This window comes from Brienomyrus brachyistius, chromosome 1, assembly GCF_023856365.1.
Source record: "Brienomyrus brachyistius isolate T26 chromosome 1, BBRACH_0.4, whole genome shotgun sequence".
Taxonomy (NCBI): domain Eukaryota; kingdom Metazoa; phylum Chordata; class Actinopteri; order Osteoglossiformes; family Mormyridae; genus Brienomyrus; species Brienomyrus brachyistius.
In genome coordinates, this window is record NC_064533.1 from 51,188,515 (window position 1) to 51,212,936 (window position 24,422).

The 24,422-nt window shown below is 43.1% G+C and overlaps 1 protein-coding gene across 2 annotated transcripts; it reads left to right on the plus strand.

The window, feature by feature from the left end:
- Positions 1-15,477: 15,477 nt before the first annotated feature.
- Positions 15,478-22,242, plus strand: gpa33a (glycoprotein A33 (transmembrane), paralog a). 2 transcript variants are annotated; one of them, XM_049028961.1, is made up of 8 exons: positions 15,478-15,626; positions 18,663-18,832; positions 19,113-19,329; positions 19,703-19,867; positions 19,983-20,099; positions 20,727-20,859; positions 20,943-21,311; positions 21,351-22,242. In XM_049028961.1, the coding sequence occupies exons 1-8, from the start codon at positions 15,593-15,595 to the stop codon at positions 21,580-21,582; spliced, it is 1,437 nt and encodes a 478-aa protein (XP_048884918.1). In that variant the 5' UTR covers positions 15,478-15,592; the 3' UTR covers positions 21,583-22,242. The 2 variants fall into 2 exon arrangements, with proteins under 2 accessions (XP_048884918.1, XP_048884909.1); XM_049028952.1 differs by having other exon boundaries at positions 20,943-22,242.
- Positions 22,243-24,422: the final 2,180 nt, after the last annotated feature.

The following is a 24,422-nucleotide window of genomic DNA, read 5'->3' on the forward strand; positions in this document are numbered from 1 at the left end:
ATCTTTGGCCTGATGTCTGGGGTGCAGGGCGAGTGAAATGTGGGGAACCGCCTCCTGATCCATCCTGTACCAAGGCTGCTGCTCGGGTGTGAGGACGGTAGCTGAGGCCCCCCCTCGGGGCCCACATAGATGTTTTAGGAAGCTACTTGCCATTTATGGCCTTCCAGCTGCTTTGAAAAAAGCGCCTCGTACCACTCAGTGCTACTCAGTAGATGTCTGCAGCACGGGATTGCACCGGCCGCATGAGCCACTGACCGCTGCCCTGGTATTGAGTCCCGCACTGCAGTTGGGTGCCTTCCGGCAGTTTTTATTCTCGTTGGCCTTCTGCCTGGCCTCCCCCACCTGCAACTTCAGCAATTGAGCTTGGAGCTCTTTAAGGTCACTCTCCTCCTTCTCTGCCTCGTCCTTGGCCCCCTGTAGGTGGCATATCACATGCCTCTCCCACACGTGGAGTCCACACCCGGTAAGTCTGGGTTGTTCAGGATCGCAGCACACACCCCCTCTGGAACCCCCTCCATTACAGCCTGCCGGAACCATTCTCGCTGCACCCCCTCCTGTCCGGGGTGACACCCGGTTCGCCGTGTCCAATCCTCCTTACACTTATCCAGGTATTCCCTGGGGTGCATGGTTTTATCCCATGCCAGCTTTGGGATGCCTGCTTCAGTTGGAGGAGGAAACATTTCTCTCATGGCGTTCCCAATGCGTAGTACTACGGCTGTCAAGCTAATGTCAGTGGATGCGTCAGTGTTCCTGCCCTCTCTTCCACCTCCAGCAATGAGTGTTTAGTCAGACATCTGGCTGCCTCTGCCCGGAAATCTCCCAGTGCCACCATTGTCTCCTGAGTGAGCTGGTCTAGCTTATCCATCCACTGTCCTCTTCCTTCTACTGGGGGCGGCATTTTGTCAGCCAGTGCCTGCACGTCTCCTATCGGGAAGGGTCTATATTTATCCTGCGTCTGGCCCGTCCCTCTTAGCAGAGGTAGTTGGTGCTTTGGGGGCCTTGAGACCTTGTAATGACACGCCCCCTCGCTCTCGCCCTCTTCATCGCTCTCTGGAGCTCTCACCCTTTCCTCTAAGAGTGAGGTTTGCCGTTGCAGTGCCGCCTCTATTCTGGCCATCCGCGAATCTACTCCCCCTTGTTCCTCTAACTGCTCCCTCCTTACTCGAGCTGCAAACGCCGCCTGGTCCTGTCTGCCTTCCGCCCCTGCCACATTTTGCTTTTTCCTTTTCTCCTCCCTGCTTGCCTGTCCCTCCTTGGGTTCCCTACACTCGGTATCCAAGTCCAAGTCCGCCTCCGATCTCCCACCTAATCCGGCGTCTGAGGGGGTCGGGGTCTCCCTCCCAGCCGGATGCCCCCCTTGTATGTGTATCGCCCTGGACGTAACTGTGGTCATAGGGCACATAAGGGTGGGCGGGGCAGAAGGGGCGACCTTTTTACACGTATAGGCAGGGGGCCTGTCTCCCTCTCTCGGTTCCCCCTTCTCGGGTTCCGGCTGGCCCTCTCCTCTGCTCTGACCCTCACGATGTAAATGATCTGTTCCCTGCCAAAACAGGGCCAACTTCCACCATTCCATTCTCTCCTGTTCCTGTCTCTTCTCCTCCCCTTTCCACTTCCTTTTCCCCATTATTCCAGCCTGACGCCTCTGTTTAGCCACCTCGTCCTTCTGACTAGCTTGCTCCCTTTCTTTCCGCCACAGTAACTCGTCCAAGGACTGTCTATCTTCTGGCTGATACCCTGCGCCCCGAACCACAGTACGCATCCTGTCTTTTGCTGCGGCCACCGCCCCATCTCTCTCCTTCTCCTTTGTTGCCTTTGACACCGCTACTCCTACGACTTGCATTTGCCTTCATAGGGGCTTCCATGACCCTTTTTCGACTGGGGGCGCCCAACCCCCGTCGTCCACTTCCCTATCGAATTCCCCGTCCATTCTGGCTCGTCCGTCTCTCTTTGCAAAAGAGAGCTAGGGGCTAGGGTTAATCCAACCACACTTTCTACACCGCTTTTTACGGGTGGAATGTCCAACTAACACACACCACCAATACACACAACCCAACACAGTATATTACCTTACTCTTTTCAAGATTCGGGGACCTCGGTCCCCGGGCCTCTAACCCAAAACAATAAACTCAGAATTCGGGGTCCCTGACCCCGGGCCTCTAACCCAAAACAATAAACTCAGAATTCAGGGTCCCTGACCCCGGGCCTCTAACCCAAAACAATAAACTCAGAATTCGGGGTCCCTGACCCCGGGCCTCTAACCCAAAACAATAAACTCAGAATTCAGGGTCCCTGACCCCGGGCCTCTAACCCAAAACAATAAATTCAGAATTCAGGGTCCCTGACCCTGGGCCTCTAACCCAAAACAATAAATTCAGAATTCAGGGTCCCTGACCCCGGGCCTCTAACCCAAACCAATAAACTCAGAATTTGGGGTTCCTGACCCCTGGACCTCTAACCCAAAATAATAATCTCAGAATTCAGGGTCCCTGACCCCGAGCCTCTAACTCAAAACAATGAACTCAGAATTCGGGGTCCCTGACCCCGGGCCTCTAACCCAACCTTTACCTCCAACCCGGTAATTTGTAGAATTTGGGGGTCCTGAATTCCCTGGGACTCTAACCCAGCGTTTCTATTCGCCCATCGGCGAATAGTGGGGCTGTCACATCAAGGACACCACAGTGGGACTCTAACCCACCGTCCTGGGACTCTAACCCACCGTCCTGGGACTCCAACCCAGTCTTAATATTCTTTTACCCAACCTCATCCGCCTCCTTCATTTACTGACAGCCCTGATGGACACTTCGGACTACTTTATTTAGTATAGCCAATGTGCAGATTTTGATATAACAGGCTCTGCTTACCCTTTGTTAGTGGCGCCTGCAGCCGTCTGTGCTCATTCAGGTCTCGACTGGTATTTGCCGAATGCCGACCTCTATCTCATCCCGGACGAGCCCCCAAATTGTTGGAGTACGCCATCTCCACTGGGTCCATAGATGAGAAGAGATCACCCGGAGGCGTGGATGAGTTGTCAAATAACATTTATTCCCGCAGATCGATCTGGGAACTCTGCAACGCACTGTACACCCCACAGAGTTCGACTTCCTTGTTGTTTGTCTTATACCCCTTCTACAAGGAGCCCCCGCCCCTGTCCGTACTTTTCCACTTTCTGGCAATTTCGGCTTATCTGGTACAACATGTTCTTCTGTATGTTCCTATTTATTGCGTCGATCTTATATCATTTGCCTAGCGACTGTTACCGCAGCCCGCGACAATAGATTAACTTTGGTACGCACAGAACCTCCCGATATGTCCTTGTTCCCCTGCAGATTTCGCTCTCCACAACCCCCCCCCAGGTAGAAGCTTTTCCTTATGACCCAGCCCAAAGTAATTTCTACAGCATAAATAAGGGGTAAATATCAGTAACTGGTGCAAGTTTGGTGCATGTGGGATTTTCCCAGCCAGAGTTATACAGAGGGGGCATTCTGTGACAAGGTGGCCTGCTATAAATTGCCCCCCACCCCCAGCTAGAATCCTTTCCTTATGGCCCTGCCCAAATTAATTTATACAGCATAAATAAGGGGTGAGGATGGGTAACTGGTGCAAGTTTGGTGCATGTGGGATTTTCCCAGCCAGAGTTATACAGGGGGGGGGCATTCTGTGACAAGGTGGCCTGCAATAAATTGCCCCCCACCCCCAGCTAGAATCCTTTCCTTATGGCCCAGCCCAAGGTAATTTATACAGCACAAATAAGGGACAAATATGAATATCTGGTGCAAGTTTGGTGCATGTAGCATTTTCCCAGCCAGAGTTAGACAGGGGGGGCAATCTGTAGCAGAGTGGCCTGCTATAAAATGCCCCCCCAGCTAGAATCCTTTCCTTATGGCCCAACCCAAAGTAATTTATACAACACAAAAAAGGGACAAGTATAAGTATCTGGTGCAAGTTTGGTGCATATAGCATTTTCACAGATAGAGTTAGACGGGGGGAGGGGCATTCTGTGGCAGGGTGGCCTGCTCTAAAATGTCCCCCCCCCAGCTAGAATCTTATCCTAATGGCCCAGCCCAAATTAATTCATACAGCATAAATAAGGGGGAAATATGAGTAACTGGTGCAAGTTTGGTGCATGTGGGATTTTCCCAGCAAGAGTTAGAAGGGGGGGCATTCTGTGACAAGGTGGCCTGCTCTAAAATGCCTCCCCCCAACTACAATCTTTTCCTCATGGCCCAGCCGAAAGTAATTTCTACAGCAAAAATAAGGAGTAAATATAAGTAACTGGTGCAAGTTTGGTGCATGTTGGATTTTCCCAGCCAGAGTTAGACGGGGGGGCATTCTGTGACAAGGTGGCTTGCTCTAAAATGCCCCCCCCAGCTAGAATCTTATCCTAATGGCCCAGCCCAAATTAATTTATACAGCATAAATAAGGGGTAAATATGAGTAACTGGTGCATGTGGGATTTTCCCAGCAAGAGTTAGACAGGGGGGGCATTCTGTGACAAGGTGGCCTGCTCTAAAATGCCTCCCCCCAGCTAGAATCTTTTCCTTATGGCCCAGCCCAAAGTAATTTATACAATGAAAATAAGGGACAAATATGAGTATCTAATGCAAGTTTGGTGCATGGAGCATTTTCACGGCCAGAGTTAGATGGGGGGGGGGCATTCTGTGGCAAGGTGGCCTGCTATAAGATGCCCCCCCAGCTAGAATCTTTTCCTTATGGCCCACCCCAAGGTAATTTATACAGCATAAACAAAACAAAACAACTGATCTGACACAATCTTGGCCAGTTGGTTCTGAGAATCCCCACCTTCAGATTGCATGGTATGCAACTTTTAAGTATTGTCAGGTACGTTTTATAATATTTGTGATTTGTGCTCATGTACTGTAATGTGTCCTTTATAGTAGCCAATAGTTACATGCTACAGGCATCTCTCAAGCAGTGCATATCAGATACTATGGACCTTGGACATAACTGCGATCAGATATTCCAGCTTTCTCAATATAATGTACTGGTAAGATGACAAAATTCCTTTATTTGTCTTTATTTCATTTGCTCTCATTTCACTAGTTTTGAATTTAGTTGTTTAGTTTAAACTAATCTTTAACACTATGTTTCTAATTGATCTTTTGTTCTCTTTATTAGATTATATCAGGCTTATATGTCATTGCATTTTGTACTTGCATAACTGTACATAACAAATAAAATCTTCAATCAATAGAATCAATAGAACCTTAGATATGGAGAAAAATGATGATTCCAATTCTTCAACTGAGCAATGTTTTTCTTTTACTTTATTTTCATTCATTTTGTTTACATATTTAAATCTCAGTTTTTATTTTTTTACACCCTTGGGCAAATTAATTGAAACAGTAATTTTTTGCAATCTGATTTTCAGTTTCATTCTGGAAAGGCAACGATATGCCTTCATTAGTGACTTTTGCAATGGGTTGGTGTTACATCATCATATGTAGGAAATTTCATCATTGTTACATTTCCTGACCGGTCAGGTATCTTTCAGCATGATCTAGCCCTGTGCCATATGTCAAAAATGGGGAGGAATTTCATCAACAAGAAGACTGGCCGGGAAACTCTCTGGATTTAAACCCTACAGAGAATCTGTGGTCAACCTGCAAGAAGGAATGCACTGTACCATAAAAGATAAGCATATTTGGATGTTAAATGAAGTATGGTACTGAGACCCCAAGATCATCAAAGACTAAATTGTTAGATTCTATGCCAATCACATCCAAATGTTACTAAAAAGCCGAGGAGATCATATTATATATTGAAATGTTGATATGTTGAATTTATTTCAATTAATTTGCTTTAATTTATGTTCTTATTTATTTTCTTTCCATTTATGCTCTTTCTTTTGAATAATTTCTATAAAGCACTTCTGTTATACAAATAAACTTGCCTTACTTAATAGATAGATAATAGTTTCTCTTTTTTATACATGCCTTCCTCACATTAAACAATAAACCAGAACAATGCAGCACAGGAGACGGATAAGCCCTGTTTGGGGCATAACAAGCATGTGATATGATTAATCTTGCTTTGCTTATTAAAACAACTTTTCATTTCTGTGCTTGTGTAGCCAACTGGAAGCACAGAGCTGTCTGCACGAGCGAGTTCAGTGTCCCCTGGGCCAGTAAGTTCAGTGTCTCCTGGGCCAGCAAGTTCAGTGTCTCCTGGGCCAGCAAGTTCAGTGTCTCCTGTCCCAGAAAGTGCATCAGCATCACCCTCTGCATCCTCGCAAACAGAATCGATAAGAATTCATTCTTATTGCGTCCCACTATCCCTCTGCCATGTTCCAGACCCCAGCATCACTTCCACTCACCTGAAAAAACTGCAAGACAGGCAGTGGATAGAAGGAAGGCTGTAGCTCCATAAGCAAACATTCCATGTATAGCAAGTCAAGGTTATTAGTACCAAGGCAAATTAAACATCAGCCTGAAATTTCTGCACCTCCAATTTTTGTTACAACTCCTAAGCCTGCCCAAGGTTTGTCACCATAGTAGTAACGCCTGCAATCCCCGGTGCTATATCTATTGTGTGTGTGTGTCTGTGTATGTGTGTGTGTGAAGATTGTAATGGTTTAAATTGTTATGTGTAGTAGGTGTAAATTATTAATAAATACATTTCAGGTCTACTCTCTTCTTTGGCCCCTTTGAATCAATGTTATAAGCACATAAAGTTAAATTTTGCTCTAAATTATTTTTTTTTACAACCAGTCATATAGCCCTATAAATTACTCTTGGAAATTTGCAAAAGTAATCATAGCAAACACTACACACGTGGACAAAATTGTTGGTACCCTTCAGTCAATGAAAGAAAAACTCACAATGGTCACAGAAATAACTTTAATCTGACAAAAGTAATAATAAATAAAAATTCTATGAAATTTAACTAATAAAAGTCAGACATTGATTTTCAACCATGCTTCAACAGAATTAATAAAAAAAAAAAAACTCATGAAACAGGCCTGGACAAAAATGATGGTACCCCTAGAAAAGACTGAAAATAATGTGACCAAAGGGACATGTTAATCCAAGGTGTGTCCACTAATTAGCATCACAGGTGTCTACAATCTTGTAATCAGTCAGTGGACCTATATATAGGGCTCCAGGTAGTCACTGTGTTGTTTGGTGACATGGTGTGTACCACACTCAACATGGACCAGAGGAAGCGAAGGAAAGAGTTGTCTCAGGAGACTAGAAAGAAAATTATAGACAAGCATGTCAAAGGTAAAGGCTATAAGACCATCTCGAAGCAGCTTGATGTTCCTGTGACTACAGTTGCACATATTATTCAGAAATTTAAGATCCATGGGACTGTAGCCAACCTCCCTGGACGTGGCCGCAGGAGGAAAATTGATGACAAATCAAAGAGACGGATAATACGAATGGTAACAAAAGAGCCCAGAAAAACTTCTAAAGAGATCCAAGGTGAACTTCAAGCTCAAGGAACATCAGTGTCAGATCGCACCATCCGTCGTTGTTTGAGCCAAAGTAGACTTCATGGGAGACGACCAAGGAGGACACCATTGTTGAAAACAAGTCATAAAAAGCCAGACTGGAATTTGCCAAACTACATGTGGACAAGCCACAAAGATTCTGGGAGAATGTCCTATGGACAGATGAGACAAAAATTGAACTTTTTGCCAAAGCACATCAGCTCTATGTTCACAGACGGAAAAATGAAGCATATCAAGAAAATAACACTGTCCCTTCTGTGAAACATGGAGGAGGCTCTGTTATGTTCTGGGGCTGCTTTGCTGCATCTGGCACAGGGTGTCTTGAATCTGTGCAGGGTACAATGAAATCTTAAGACTATCAAGGGATTCTAGAGAGAAATGTGCTGGCCAGTGTCAGAAAGCTTGGTCTCAGTCGCAGGTCATGGGTCTTGCAACAGGACAATGACCCAAAACACACAGCTAAAAACACCCAAGAATGGCTACGAGGAAAACATTGGACTATTCTAAAGTGGCCTTCTATGAGCCCTGACCTCAATCCTATTGAACATCTTTGGAAAGAGCTGAAACATGCCGTCTGGAAAAGGCACCCTTCAAACCTGAGACAACTGGAGCAGTTTGCTCATGAGGAGTGGGCCAAAATACCTGCTGAGAAGTGCAGAAGTCTCATTGACAGTTACAGGAATCGTTTGATTGCAGTGATTGCCTCAAAAGGTTGTGCAACAAAATATTAAGTTAGGGGTACCATCATTTTTGTCCAGGCCTGTTTCATGAGTTTTTTTTTTTTATTAATTCTGTTGAAGCATGGTTAAAAATCAATGTCTGACTTTTATTAGTTAAATTTCATAGAATTTTTATTTATTATTACTTTTGTCAGATTAAAGTTATTTCTGTGACCATTGTGAGTTTTTCTTTCATTGACTGAAGGGTACCAACAATTTTGTCCACGTGTGTATGTAATGCCGTTTCTGGAATCATGGCATTGAGCTTGGGACACACTATTATACTCTAGAGAATTACTGTAGGCCTACTTAAATTAAACAACACAGAGTTCAGGTAGGGGGCGGCATGGTGGTGCAGTGGTTAGCACTGTCGCCTCACACCTCTGGGACCCGGGTTCGAGTCTCCGCCTGGGTCACATGTGTGCGGAGTTTTCATGTTCTCCCCGTGTCGTCGTGGGGTTTCCTCCGGGTACTCCGGTTTCCCCCCACAGTCCAAAAACATGCTAAGGCTAATTGGAGTTGCTGAATTGCCCATAGGTGTGCGTGTGTGAGTGTGCCCTGCGATGGGCTGGCCCCCCGTCCTGGGTTGTTCCCTGCCTCGTGCCCATTGATTCTGGGATAGGCTCCGCACCCCCCGTGACCCAATAGGATAAGCGGTTTGGAAAATGGATGGATGGATGGAGTTCAGGTACTGAAATGATTTGATTATTGATTTAATTCAATATGTCACACCACGATCGAGCCGATCCTCCTGTGCCACGCCCCCCTCATCTACCTCGTGTGGATTCCCAGTGTTTATCAGTCACAGTATGTTTCCCTAGTGCGGTCATTGTAGTGTTATGCGTTGCTTATGCTTCTTGTCCCTGTATGCCTCTCCGTTCGCCAATTAAAACCCTCTTTTGCCCCAGCCTTTCTGTCCCTTGCCTGCTTCCCCGGTTCATGAGCTCCAGCTCATGACACAATACTTTCTCAGCATAGTCGAATATTTTACGTATCATAACACACATCAATACATAATACATATCAACATCAGTACTCATTGATTTCAGTTGTCTGAGTACATAATACAGTTATCCTAAAATGAGACAAAAAAATCTGTCACAATCAATGACATTGATAAAATGATTTATGCATTATACTATAAAAATAAACTGGAATTAATCTATATAAACAAAATTTAAGGTTTGGTATAAATGTTCCAGACTGGGCTTGAACTCGTGACTTTCAGGTCAATGCTTCCCACCGTCAAAAACAGGCAACAAGTAACTTTTCTAATGTTTCATAAAACACCCTATTGCATGTAATGCACAGCTGAACCAACAATGCTTGTGTTTTCTCTTCCTTTTTCTCCCCTCCTCCTCTTTTTCTTCATTTTTTCATTTCCCCTTTCTTTCACTTTCATCCCCAATGCATTGGCACCCAGTGCCTTAAAATATTTCACTGTACACACATACAGTAAATGTATGCGTGCAGATAGATAGATAGATAAATAGATAGATAGATACTTTATTAATCTTGAAGAAATTGAAACTAATTGGTGTGCAAGTGTGACCAGCAATGGGTTGGCGCCCCATCCTTGATTGTTCCCTGCCTTGCCCCCAAGGATAGGGATAAGCTCCAGACCGCCCCCCCCCCCCCCCCCCACACACACACACACACACACAACTCTGAATAGGATATGCGGGTACAGAAAATGGATGGATGGATGGATGGATGGAAGGAATGACTGGACTAACCAAACGGCAATACAATAGCAAAACAGTGGCATTGGGAAAACAGAAAGAGTGGAAGTGTTAGGAAAAGCACAGGAGAAAACAAATATCTGATGCCATTGTTGCATTCCTCTACTGTCACCAGTTGAAAGCTTGAAGCTGGTGGTGTGCTACACTGCCCCCTGCTGGCTCCTTCAAGCAACCCCGCTGACATTCCTTTCAGGTCAGGTGGAGGCATGTTCAGCAGCTGGGATGCAGTGCAAAATGCATCATTTTGGAAAAGCTCTGTAAAGAAGTCTTTATGATTACACATGACCTGACAAATCTGGTTATCTTCAGTGCATTCATACTTTACTTTTAAGTAATCACTTTTTTTTTTATCTCCAGAACTGTTTCTCGCATCCCAAAGGAGAAAAAAAGCAAACACTGATGACTGGGGTCTGTCTCTCCCCACCCACCCGCAGATAAGATGAAGGCGAGACAGGTCATCAAAGACAAACCTCCTGACTTTCTTCCCAGCACGGTCTCATCCTTGGTTCTTTTAATCTCCCTCATGCCACACACAGTCGGTCACAGAGCTGAGTGATGCCCCAGAGTCTGTGATGTCATACGTCAGGCACCCATGCAGATAAAATGAGGGATCAATTACAGGTTACTTTCCTCTTCAGTCTGTTCTCATTCATTCTCATTAACACTAAGTACATCACAGTAAAATTTTCAGTTTCACTTATTTCTCAATTTATGGGTATGCACCTCCGTAAAATATTTTTTGGAATTTTGTGGAAACTCCAGCCTGGCTCTTCCCTGCATCTCCTCTCATTCCTTGCTTTAGGGGATTTCAGTCCTGCTTCTAGGAGCCTGATACAAACTCTCCCAGCAGTGCACTTCACACCTGCACTTAAAGTTTCCCATTCCTTTTGAAGGTCTCTTGATGTCATCCTCCGATTTATGAGGCACTGTCGGATAAGTAAACAGTCATCTCTGGTATTAGAAAGTCACTTCTGCCCTCTACTCTGTTTTCAACATCTCCTGCTTTACGTTGTTCTTGTGTACAATGGGATTAGACATTTTGAGCCTGGAAGCAGCCTGCTGTGTAGTACGGCCGTCTGCCATCGGAATGAAACCAGGATTCAAAAATGCCGATTCTTAAAAAATATGGTGTGCTCTCTTAATTTTTTTCCAGAGCTGTATAAACACAAGGTATCATCATTTGTTAGCTGGTTCCAGGAGGTTCTTTGCATCATTTGCATTAACAAATAACAGGAGGAAAAACTATGGGGAATGGCAGAGAAAATGAAATGGGGAGATGTTTAAATAAGTGTAAAAACAAGAAGAATAAGTACATTTTCGGATAAAGGATTTATATCAATCTTTTCTGCACACCCCAACAAATAGGACCTTATACCCTATTATTGTATCATCAGAGTCGTTATTGCATAGCAGCAACTATAGAGATCCAGGGGACAGAAATGAGACATAGGATCTCAGGAGAATATAAAACAGAAATCAACACATTAATTTTATTGCATTTATTTGTAGTGATGAGGAACAGGATTTGGGGTTTCCAGAAAAAGAGAAATTGGGCTTTTTCCACATCCGTTTTAGCATGTGAGCCATGCGTTCATCTATCTTTCATAAGTGCCTATCCAGGAATTATGGGGTGGCAGGACCAGGGGCACCCTGGACAAGATGCCAGTCAGCTGTAGGGCATTTTAGAGATAACATTCACCTAAACTACATGTCAGGTTGGTGGGGTAGAGGGGGAAAATATTCAGGACATGGTACTAAAAGGCAAAAAACAAACAAATGGATTACAAAAGCAAACCAATGCCCGGACAAGGCAACAGCACTGACTCCAGCCAAAGGTCTTTGCTCAGAATCTATCAAGCCTGAGACTCCTGGATTTAGGTGTAACAGCTTAAAAGGTGACAAGTTGCCCATCTATATCTCTAGTCCTAATCTCATTCTATTTCCCCCAATGTTTCTTTCTTTTTCCATCTAAGTCGTGTGATACTTCAGCATGAAGGCCACATTTAGCAGATGCTTTTGAGAAGGTGGGGTCTGACAGTAATTAATGCCATTTGTCTGAGTGGGGAGCGCGCTAACGAGCCGATATCTGTTCCGCACTCTCCAGAAAAGCGGCTTCATCGTTTAGCAGGATCGGCTGCTTATGTAAATCAGACACCCATCGGTGGTGAATTACCAGCAATGATGGCCAGTCAGGCACAATCAGAATCAATCGAGACCAGCTTATTCCCAGCTCTTTAGCTCATGCCAGAACTAGCGTCTTGCTCATTAACTGGAGATATAGAATAATAAAGGAATGGTGAACACGCACATATTATTACAGAATAATAAGTTTTTCTTCTCATTAGGTTCTCTTTTATATTGGCCTGTCAGTCGGGCTGCTATTTCTTGTATCGCCAGGGTTGACCCCGGCACTGTGGGAGTGGTCTGTGTGCCCCTGTCTCCACATTCCCCGCCAGGGCTGTGCCGTTCTGGCACTCAATGCACCCCTTACTTCCCTCACCTCATTTCTGCACCAAAGTCTTAGGAGGTGGTGTTTGTGGGTTAGAACTTAGCGTCTTTCATCAAAAGGTCACTGGTTCAAATCCCAGTCACCAGAGTTATTTCACCATTGAGTCCTTTAGCAAGGTCCTCAACCCCAATCGCTCCAGGGACTTACTGCTCCTGCTGTCTCAGTTTAGCATCACTGTGGATGAAAGACTGCTAAACAGATGCGATTTAAATCCTTCAGGAAGCAAAACGCAGTGGGACAGGACATAGTGGATATTACATGATGCTGGTCTGGTTGCCTCTGTGAGAGCTATTGTGAGAGCTTGTTTATCATAGCTCTTACTAAAAAAGGGGGTAACAAAGCTGTCATATGGTGTATGGGGCAGATTTACATGTAGCCCAGAGGAGGGTTTATGCCAGAGAGGGATAAAGTTCTGTATGAGTAGAATTTTAGTGGATAAAAAATAGGTTGTCCAAAATTACATCACTTAAGCTGTATCTGAAGTGTCCCAGTATATCCTTTCTTTAGGAAGGTATTGCTGCTTGAGAAATGATAGGCAGGCAGAAGAAACCCCCCCCCCCCCGTCTCTCATCTGCTTAATTTGATCAGGGCCACCATGGGAAGTTAAGGAGGCCAGTTAGCCTAACTGTATGTCTTTGGGATGCAGGAGGAATCCTGTGTGAAACAGGGGAATCATGCTAATTCCACACGCATAGCTGAGGCATCAAGCATCGGTCAGGGGTGTAGCTGGAAAATCAAGGCCCACCGTTAGAGTCACCCCAGTTGATTGTTTTTGTGTGTGGGTGGGAGGGGGGTGGATTGTTATGAGGTTCCACCTGAGTCTGCCAGGGTCCCTATGCCCCTCCAACACCCCCGGCCACAGTGATACCCACAGAGTCACCATGCATTTTCAGATAAGTCAGAATTCAATCATCACTTTTAAGCATCATTGCCCCTGAACAGTGAAATAACTGAATGAAGAAGAAATGTAAGTTAAATTGTTGTGATAATGCAAATGGGGAGTGGGGGGGCTTATGATTTCCATTATAATCATGAGTCCACATGTACAGGTATGGTAATTTTAAATAGACAGCATCTAATAATACAATGTCCATGCAGGCATGCATGTATCCATCCATCATATCTTCTATGTCCATTCAACACACACATATATACATATACATACAGACACACACATTCACACACGCACATGTAGGGTATACCTATCCTTATGAGGTCCACTCATTCACTTCTATGGGAAAAATGCTAACGCAAACTATGACAACCTTGACCCCCCACCCTGCCCTAACCATAACCATAAGTAACCAAGAGTTACAAGAGTAAATACAAGAGTTTTTGCATTTTTAGTTTTTTCATAGCAGTCACTGATGTTTAGAAAATAGAGTTTTCCCTTATGGGGACCAGGAAACCGGTCCCCATAAGGGAAAAAAAACTGATATTTATCACGTTATGGGGACATTGTGTCCCTATAAGGATAGGTGTACCCACTCACACACACACATACACACACACACACATAATACATCTGTCACAAGTTTCTTCTAAGTTGGAGTATATTTTACAAAGTCTGCCTTTGGTGGACACGGTGGGTAACTTTTAATTAAATTAAGCCCAGCCGGGCACATGACGTAGTTCGGTTTAGGGATGCTGTTCTAAAGAGAGTTTGGCAGATAAAAATAAATACATGATCCATTCGAGATCATTTTGAACTCACTGCTTAGCCTGGCATTTTTGCTGAGGCTAGACTTACGCTGCACCTTAACATGTGCGTTTGTGCTGACAGTCATGAAGTTACGCTGCTCGGATGTCTTTGGAGAACCAAAACATCAAGCCTTTTTCAGAAGACAAGTGCAGTCCTGTTTTACACAGGCAGAAGGGGAGATTAGCTACCTCTCCTCATTGTTGCCTCATAAATGATTGATGTAATAAAAAGGAGGTAGAAAATATAAATATATTACATTAAGCCTAGGTGACGTGTCTGAGGTCTATTGAGAGCGCTGTCCTTTAGAATCTCAGACACAGGGGGTTTCTGATATTGACTGCACTTCTGAAAGCCTTGTAAGGTATTCGATTATTCCCAGTGGGGGGTTTCTTCAACTAACTGCAAATGACTCTAAATGAAAGACTTCAGAATGTCCCCCTAATTGCCAGACTGTGGTCATTCCCAAGCTATGAAAGTCCCCATCTTCTCCTGTTTTGTATTTACACACGTCATTTCAGCCACACATGGGCGCATCTCTGTGTGTGACCATCGTATTTCCTCCTGCACTGTTACCGAAACTATTGCGTGTAACTGACCGGCACAAACATGTGTTTATTTCCCCATGCGAGTAAACCTTGCTTCCAGGCATTTAAAAAAATGAAGCACATTTCAACGATACCTTTTAGTTTATGGTTGTTTGTATACATACCCCCACACGGGGGCGAAGGAGCACGACAGAACAAACTTAAAAAAACTCCTAGGTATGCGGAAATGTAACCTGCATGCGAGACACAACGTCTCCCATAAACGTTTTCACTACCGCTGACTACTAGCCGCGTTCAACGTTCGGGCAGTTCACAAGCGACACACACACATATAATATATCTATACACGCAAATATATAAATAGCAAAATATCTTTCTTTTATTTAAAAATATGAATGAATACGGTATGAAATAATGAATACGAAAGCGCTTAGGAGTTAATAAATGTTGTATTCAGGGTAATAGACGCCTTACATCATAACACTCTTCTTTTTGCAAGAAATATGTGTAAGTTACATATTAAAAAGAAGCGTATCTGGACTAAATGCTGAAAACGGAAATAAAAATTTTCCCTTTGACTGCAATAAATAGATAATCGAACACTCTATATCCTGAATTTCAAAACAAAAGATGGCAGCCTCCCAACACGTACATTATAGTACCCTACCATTCCATAGCATTACGTGGAAAAAATCAAGGAAGGGCTGCGGGCAGGTAGAGGCTTGAAAAGAAGCCGGAAAGGTGACTTCTCCTTATTCCTATAGGCCGTCTCATCTATCAATTATATGACTTGTGGGCAGGGTGGGGGAAAAAGGGGGCAGGTGTGCGCCGATCTAAGTAAAAGTTTTCTGGTTACAAGGTTTTACCGAAAACGTCGAATTGTATTATTGAGACGTGTGGAAAAATGGGAATAGCTGAAGCTTTCTTCATTTTTGCAGGTAATATTGCTGTAATTCTTGATCGGGTACAAGTGCCACACCCAGGGTGAAGGTGAACGAAACCAAGAATGTTTTGTATTGCTTGGGAAATTTGCGTCTATGTGGACAGTTTTATATATCGTACATTTAATCTATTTTAAACTGAAACGTTTTGATCCTATATCGTGTATTAAAGTTTTAGTACTCTGGATTTCATGAGAGTTTGGGCGCGGTTCTTGTATAATGATCGAATTAATTGAAAATGTAGTTATTGTATGTATATATAACATGATACAAAAGTAATAAGTTATTGTTTGCGCTTTGGGCTCAACTGAATGTGGAGGGTTTGGATGAGTTTCGTCTGTAACCATACTGCACTCCAATGTGTGTATTTATAACCCAGCAGGTTTATAATCCGGTGTGGGGTCTTGCGTTAAATGGCAGAAACTCAAAAAAAATTCTTTGGTTTGGTCAACTAACAGCGTTCAGCTAGTTTACAAGCGATACATGCATAAAGCCTATACATACGGACATAAACACTCAAATATATTAAGACCGATATTTTTTTATTTTATTAAATCTATTCAGTTGTATTGTCATTAACACAATGCGCAGCTACATAGCTTTGGTTTCTCACAAGCTCTGGTAAATAATGTTAATTGCGTCTCAGTAATTCCCATACCGTCTGTAATGCCTTTACCGAAAGAGACAACTGAAACCCAATGTTGTGTTTCGGGGACTAACTTGAAAATTTTGCTTCACGCTTGGGGCTTTTTCTGATGGTGGTTAAAATCGGGAAGGTTTAGGGGTAGTAAATGAATGTAATTTATTTTTTTTGAGGGGGGGATCCATCTTCTAACCGCTTATCCTGTTCGGGATCGACATTAGCCTAATGGAAATGTTTGTGTACGTACACTACGTAGCCGCGATGCGGCGGAAAAGGGAGAAAGAAGAAGCCACCACAATTCTAATGCCATAAAGCAGGTGTCTGTTTCAGCTCGCCAAACACCGAAAAGCCCGAGGCAAGGGAGTCCCAGCCTGGGCATGCGCACTTATCACACAACCCTGCGCGCATGAGTAAGGGAGAATGAGAATTCTGCTTAAATGATAGGAGCCCCCTACAACAGATACAATATACCAATCCTATATATCAACGTTTGTACAGCGTCGCAAGTCGGATTATACACAAAAAGTCAAATTCACATTATCTTGTCGCGTACAAATGGACAAATGTATAGCAGCGTTTGATCAATCCAGGCCGTGATTTAAAATGCCAGTGAAATGAGTGAAGACGCCGATTTGTAGTGTGATGTGCGGTCGGTAGACCTGCTTGTTGTATGACCGATGAAGCCGCAGGAAAAGTGATGCATCCTTCTGTTTTCTCCTTATTTCGATTTCGAAATCTATGCGGCACATCTAAGTTAATGGAAAAGGAGAACTTGGTCAGTAGGCATGGATGATATCTCCGATTTTCTTTTCGCTTCGGTAAAAGATATAGTTGATGCCGCTTTCCAACATCCCAAGAGAGAGTTTGATATGGAGGGGATTAAAGTTATTAATGCGAATACAAAGTTCTACTTTTTTGAGGGTGGAATACATCCTAATTAAATGTTGGGGAGTAGGCCTACAGTCGTCCCTCGCCACTTAGTGCTACCACTTTCGCGGCTTCACTCTGTCGCAGTTTTTTGTATATTCATTAAGTTGATCGAGACAGTAAAATGATGCATCGGAAGCATCTTTGTTCTTCGTAATTAAATGTACAATTACAATATATTTGTAACGTCTAATGTGTCTTCTCTTATTTTGTCTAATATATTGGGTAATAGGAGTATAATTGTCATGACCTGCCTGCAGGATCCTCTTGTGTGCCGCGCCCCCTTAGTTAACCAAGTGATCATGGCCAGCTGTTTTCTGTCAGTTTAATTCCTCTGGTGTCTAAGTCCACGTCAGAGTCTGTAACCCCAGGTCTATCGTTGACGTTTTAATGTTACATGTTCCTGTGTCCTGCATTTGGAGTGATTCCAAATAAACCCTTCGATCCCGATTCCTCGTCTCCCCTTTCCTGCTTCCGTGTCCAGCAATCATAACAGTAATGGTGACTAAAGAGTGTTATTTCATGTCTAATAATGTTAAAACAGAAGTTCGTAAACAGGATTTCTATGCCCTGACTACGAAAACATTCGATTTATAAATAAAAAATCCTACTTCGCGAAAATTCCCTTATTGCGGTAGAGTCTGGAACGGATTGACCGCGAAAAACGAGGGACGACTGTACATGATACCGATATTCAGTGCTGGGCCAACACTGACGCTTAAACTCGCCGATCTTTCGATTTTCCTTGTGTTTGACCCTCCGTTGTAGACCTAGTTAATGCCCTGCTCCTTATAATAATATGCCTATGAGCATAAATATCTTTTTCGTACCTGATAATTTAATATTTAAAAATGAAGATTGTCACACTTAAAACATTCAGATTGAAATAATCAGTTTTATTGTAGGTCTCCAATACCCCGAACTTCCCTAGTAGATGGTGTCTCCATTCCTGAGGCCAGAATGGGGTGCAGTATCACTTAAATCCACTTTTTGGATCATCTCTGGTCTCCTTCCCAGTTAACATTTCAGTTAAATGCAGATGACAGATCTGGAAAATTAGTGAAATGGTAAAATGTAGGCATATATATGTATTACTGAGGAATACGGGACCTATTCTGTATTTGTGATGTCTGCATAAGTGTAAGGAAGCAATGGTGCTTGGTGCTTTTTTTGCTGTAGAGTCGGATGCTGCGTTCTTGTTTTTGTCTATTTTGAATCAAATCTGTAGTTAAGCAAAGAGTGATTTCTATGTAAAACCAGCAGTTTGGTCATTATTCTTTGGATGTAGGGTTTTGCTGTAGAGTAAGCCAATAATGTACATGTACAGAGGAAACATTCATAATAACCGTTCACAGATACTGTTCTCTGAGTTTAATAACCCACTTTAACACTGTTTTTGGTAAATATCTCAGTTTCATGCTTGTCAGTTCTCAGTGTGCCGTCGTATGTTCTCTCTTCGTTAGTGCTTTCTGCCGCATCTGGGATGCAAGTGTCCATTCCGCAGAAGGTTTACGAGGTCGCCAGGGGTGATAACATCAGTCTGCCCTGCACGTTTAAGTCCCAAATCTCAGACATCTCAAGTGGTTCGGCCTCTTGGAACATTCTAGGGAGCAACCCTGATGAGCCCACATCGGTGAGACACAAGAACTCCAGAAATAATTTATGTGTTAATGCACTGGGCTTTCTATTCACTACATAGTTCAAAAACTGCTAAACAGACTCATTTCCTACATGTTCCTGTTCTGCAAGGTATACCATAATATCATCCAGATGGAAACTTAGTTTGCAGTTTTATTTCCTCTTACTTTATAACATATAACGTTTAATCCGTATTTTACCCAGATCGTGTTTTTCCCCTTTTATCATTTGATCTTCGGCTCAGACATTTATTTTTAAAATGAATTTCTCCCCAGGATCCGGTGGCTATCTACTACTTCTCGGGGGGTCAGTTGGATGTGTCGTCCCAGTTCACAAATAGAGCCTCCATGAATCCGCAGCCCTACAACGGGCAGGTCGACCTCTCCCTTTCCAACATCATGATGTCGGACAATGCGACGTTCGAGTGCCATGTCCAGGTCCCGAAGGATATGGCAGGAAGCCCGAATGCGAAAACCCGACTGGTCGTGCTGGGTGAGGACCAGGGTTGTTTCCATCAACGAAACCTAAAAATATGAGAACATTTACATAGACTGAAGTAAAATAAGATACAAAAAAACTATAAATATTGCTTCTGAAACTAACTGAAATTAGACATGTCATGTTAGTTTAGTAATTATTTGTTTGATTAAAAAAATATACATTGAGTAAAAAATATACATAAATGTAAAGGCTAAAAAAAAATCTGAACTGTAATAACACTGCTGAGGACAAACTGTGTCCACATCATTGGCTCTCTGTGGATAACCCCAGTGTCACACACTGTTTGAGTCGACCTGCTTGTAATAATATTGAAATGAAACCATCTTTTTTTTTTTTTTTTTCTTCCCCCTCTTTCCGTGATTAGTGGCTCCCTCGGTACCTGTATGCGGGATCCAGGGGTCGCCAACGATAGGCCAGGACATCATGCTGACCTGCAAATCCAGTGAAGGTTCTCCTGTACCCACATACACCTGGAACAGTTACGATAAGAACAACGTCCCCAGGGCCCTCCCGCCCCGGGCTACCAGCAGTACGTATCCTATTACCTACTCACTTCCTATATTTAATGCTTCTGTACATGGAAAATGATTTTCCTGTGTGTTCCCTGAAAAAATTAAAGGTTTTTTTTTTTTCTTCTTCTGTAGAGGATGGTGTATTGTCACTCTTCAATATTTCTGCGGACACCACTGGCTATTACATCTGCAAGTCTGCAAATAAGATTCGCGCCCAGTCCTGCAATTATACTCTGGCCGTCACATTACGTGAGTTACCTCCCAGCTTGGTGTTTGTCTGCAGAGAACCGGAAGTATGCTTTAGATCTTTAGCATCACACTTGTTCAGGACTGAGGTCTCTTGCCTGCTTCTCAACCAAGCTTTATATGCCCTTAAAACCCTGTGATGGATGAGATTCGTCTGTGAGTCACTGACTGGTTTATCCTGCTTCCTTTCGATTACTTTGTCGCCTCCCCTTGAGGCTAAACCTGTGAGTTCAGAGTTAATCCCACCCACTCGTATTCCCAGGGTCGGCAGGCTGATTTCACCGTTGGGCCCTTGAGCATAGCCCTTAACCCCCAGTTGCTTCAAGAACTGGGAGATCCTGCTTTCTCAACTGTTTGTCGCTTTGGATAAAAGCATCTGCTTAATAATTTTTTTTTTTTTAAAAACCTAAATATTCTTGCCAAACTGTAAGACATAAGTAGGAGTAAATGAGTAGTTGGTTCACTGTGAGTATTGTAACGGCCTAAACGTTTCAAGGAGACTTTGCATTTGCATGGAAGGATTCATGTAGCCTTTCAATATGATGGCAAGTCTCTTGTCCTTTACAGTCCTGTGTGGCAGTTTCTCCTCACCTCTTCCATCACTCAATCTCCAGTCTTCCTTCTTTGTAGCCTCCATGAGCGTCGGCTCTGCAGCCATCTTTGCTGGGGTCGGCCTGGCCGTCGTCCTCGTGCTTGGCATCATCATCTATTGCTGCTGCTGCCGCCGCCGGAAGGAGAAGGATACCGAGGACTACGACATGGGGTATGGCCTTCCCCATGTGCCCCCCCCCCCCATGGGTATTTCTTGGGTTTTTGCGTAAGCTGATCACTCTCCTCTTGGTTTAGGGAGACAGAACAACCCTTGAATGACTCGACTGCCAAGGCCAACACAGTGGAATACCGTGATGATGAACGCCATGTCACCTGCAAGGATGGATTGGATGTCCGTGCTGAGCCCAAAGAGAATGGGAGAGATGACGAACATGATGACAACTACGGTGGTCAACGGGATAACTATGACGACCGCCGGAGTGACTATAGCGGCCGACGGGATAACTATGACGACCGCCGGAGTGACTATAGCGGCCGACGGGATAACTATGACGACCGCCGGAGTGACTATAGCGGCCGACGGGATAACTATGACGACCGTCGGAGTGACTATAGCGGCCGACGGGATAACTATGATGATCGGTATGATGACCGTAGCAACAGGTACGATGACCGGCGTGATGATTATGACCGTGGCAACAGATACGATGACAGGCGGGATCGATACGATGACCGGCGTGATGATTATGACCGACGGGATCGATACGATGATCGGCGCGACAGACGTGGTTCATATGATGATCGCATTGATGACCGCAATGATAACCACAATGACCAGTACAATGACCGTCGCAACCAATATGATGAGGTCTCTGACAACGGTCATGAAAGACCGCCAAGTGTCCCCCCCAACAAACCAAGGAAAATGGACTGAACTCAAATCTGCCCCACCCACGGGAGGCGGGAGGGAGGAGTTTGTGAAGCATGCTTTGCCTGCACTCATAGCGTACTTGAGCTCGAGGGGTTACTATGTAGAGGGCAGCCTATTGACGTGAACCAGTCCATTTGTTACCGTTCAGTTGCAAAGGATGCCTTAAATTGTGAATTATGTCTGTTGTAGTTAAATTTGAACTTCAGGCTTCTTGTCTTCCTAGTATTGGTGTATTCAGTGTTCCTGCTACACTGTTCAAGATAATCTCAGGGGATTTTTTTTTCCTGTCAATTTTTACTCTGGTATACTTCATCTTTGTGGGATTCTTTCATCGGGGCAAATAATTCTTATTTTTATATCTGTATTTGTTTTTTTATATGTACTTTTAAAAAATCAGTTAATATTTTGAATCTTTAACATGATTTTTTTTTTTTCTTAATAAATGTGGTGTTTTATTAATTTGAATCTCTCTGCTTGCTGGTTGTGTAGAAACAAGCCTTGTGTCATTTAAATGTGTGTTTGGTGATGAATATGGCTGAGCTTGCTGGGAAGTCCTGAGGATGCAGCTAAGCTTCACTGAGTCCATATCCTTTACACAGCAGGTCAGGAAAGGTGACGGGTTCTCCAGCTTGTCTCCAGTTTTAATAAACAAACAAAAATAAATCTTGGTCTGTCACGTGCAGTGGTTGCAACCTCTATGTTGTTCTTTGAAAATGGTAGTATCAGTTTGCATGTTTTTTCCCACAAATGTGGTTTTCAAAACTCACCACATTACTTACGAGCTGTAGCATATCAAAACATTCAGAAATGTTAAATTTAAATGAAATGGAGCTTAAGTCCAATATAAAGCATGCTTTCCAGCTTTACAGAACATGAAGCTGTTAAAGATCTGCCATTGCTTGGACTAGATAGAAAAGAAGATGGAGTCCATTTCATAGCTTTGGTTTGTATGGCTGTTTTATGCTTTTACTTTCAGTTTGTCTAGTCCTGACTCCTACAAAATGGACACCGGTCAGCTGATTTTTGTTCACAGGCTCTTCCTGATAGACTTCCAACTCATGCCCTTGCTCGGCCTTCTAACACTGACTCTCTCACTATGTCTTAGTCATTCATCTGATATGTTGTGACGAGGGTTGTTTATCACTCTACCCATCTAAATATTCCAGGTTAACTTCCTTGCTCAAGTACCTGGCAGCCATCTTGAAGGCGTGTATACAAGCCTGGATTCGCTATGCTAACTGCTGCTTTGTTCTCTAATCTCTTGGTACAAACTGCTAAATTTCCAAGAATCTAAAGTGTGAGGGATTCTTGTTGGTAAAACCACTGCAGATTGTGTACACCAGATTTTTTTTTTTTTGTAATATTTGTGTTTCAGTTTATTTGATCTGAATAAAATGAATAAGGTACTTTAATTTTATTTATTTTGGACCTTGTTTTGGTTTCCAATGACAAAGCTATGAGAGAACGTATGTCAGTGTGCAAAAACCCAACTATTTCTAGGTAGTTCAGTTCATGACCGGTTATTCCCTGAGGAAATCCATGCGGTAAGTGTCACACCTTGCATAACTTAATTATCTCATCTTCCAGCTTGGCATAAAACGCCATACAACCTTAAAACCACGACTGGACACGGCAAGACAGGAGGTCTAAGGAAGCGTGTAAGCTCCAAAGGGCAAATCCATGCATTAAATATGTTCTGAACTCATAAATTACTCCGGTCTGTCTTCCAAATTTCTCTTTACAGGTGCTTTCTTCATAATGCGGTAAACAACAAAAAAAGTCTTGGGCAACTTCCTGCAAAAACGTCACTTTCATCTCCGCCCCCTTACTGTTTCAACTCACCATTAACGTATTTTTTGTATTTTTATATAAACAAAAGTAAAAAATGACATTCATTTACTGCCGTAAATTACTCATGGAAAAATATAAGCTACTATTTTTTATTATTTCGGTAGGCCTACTTTTCTTCCTGGAATTTAAAAAATATTTTTAAATAACGTTTTGCGTATAGTATAAGAGACAAATAGCGCTACCTGTTTTACCAAAGGAGTCATAATAAATAATACTCTTTTGTTCTTCAAAAGGCATTATGTACACTTACAGCACATAAAGAATCCAAGCAAATCCAAATTTGCTATATATAATATCAAATTTCGACGCAGTGGGGCGACACACCACGCAAATCCCACAATCATGGCTGGGAATAGCTTGTAAACCTAATGTAACGCTTAGGGAACTAATAGTCAAGTTTCTAAGGGGTAATGGAATAATCATACCGAAATATGAAACAGGAAGCATAAAATAAATTAGGTAACCACAGCTATGAATAAATCGTTTCATTTCAGAAGCAGTCCTTCTTGATTGTTATTGGACACGTGAGGTCTATTCTATCTATTTTCGTGCTATATAAAATAAAATGTAGTACAGTGAGGTTACGTTCCAGGCCCATCAGCGATAGGTGAAAATCCACGATATAGAAAGACCACATAAATAAACATTTTTTTATATAGTTTAAACCTTAAAATACTTTAAACACATGTAAACTTATCAAAACACACTTTGTAGGCACATATGATATATGGATGTCGGGCTAAGGATATGAATAACATAATAATAATATAATATGCAGAGAACTGTGATGCGTCGGGGAAAAATCCTCGATAGCTGAACCGCGAAATTGCGGGGGATCGCTTTATTACACACAGCGTATAATGTGTACAATCAAAGAAAAAATCAAGGAGTAGTTTATATATATATATAAAGTGCGCAAAGCTATATGATTTCGATTCATTTGTAAAGAGTTAATTATGGGGCACCCAAGCTTAGTTAATGACTAACTGACA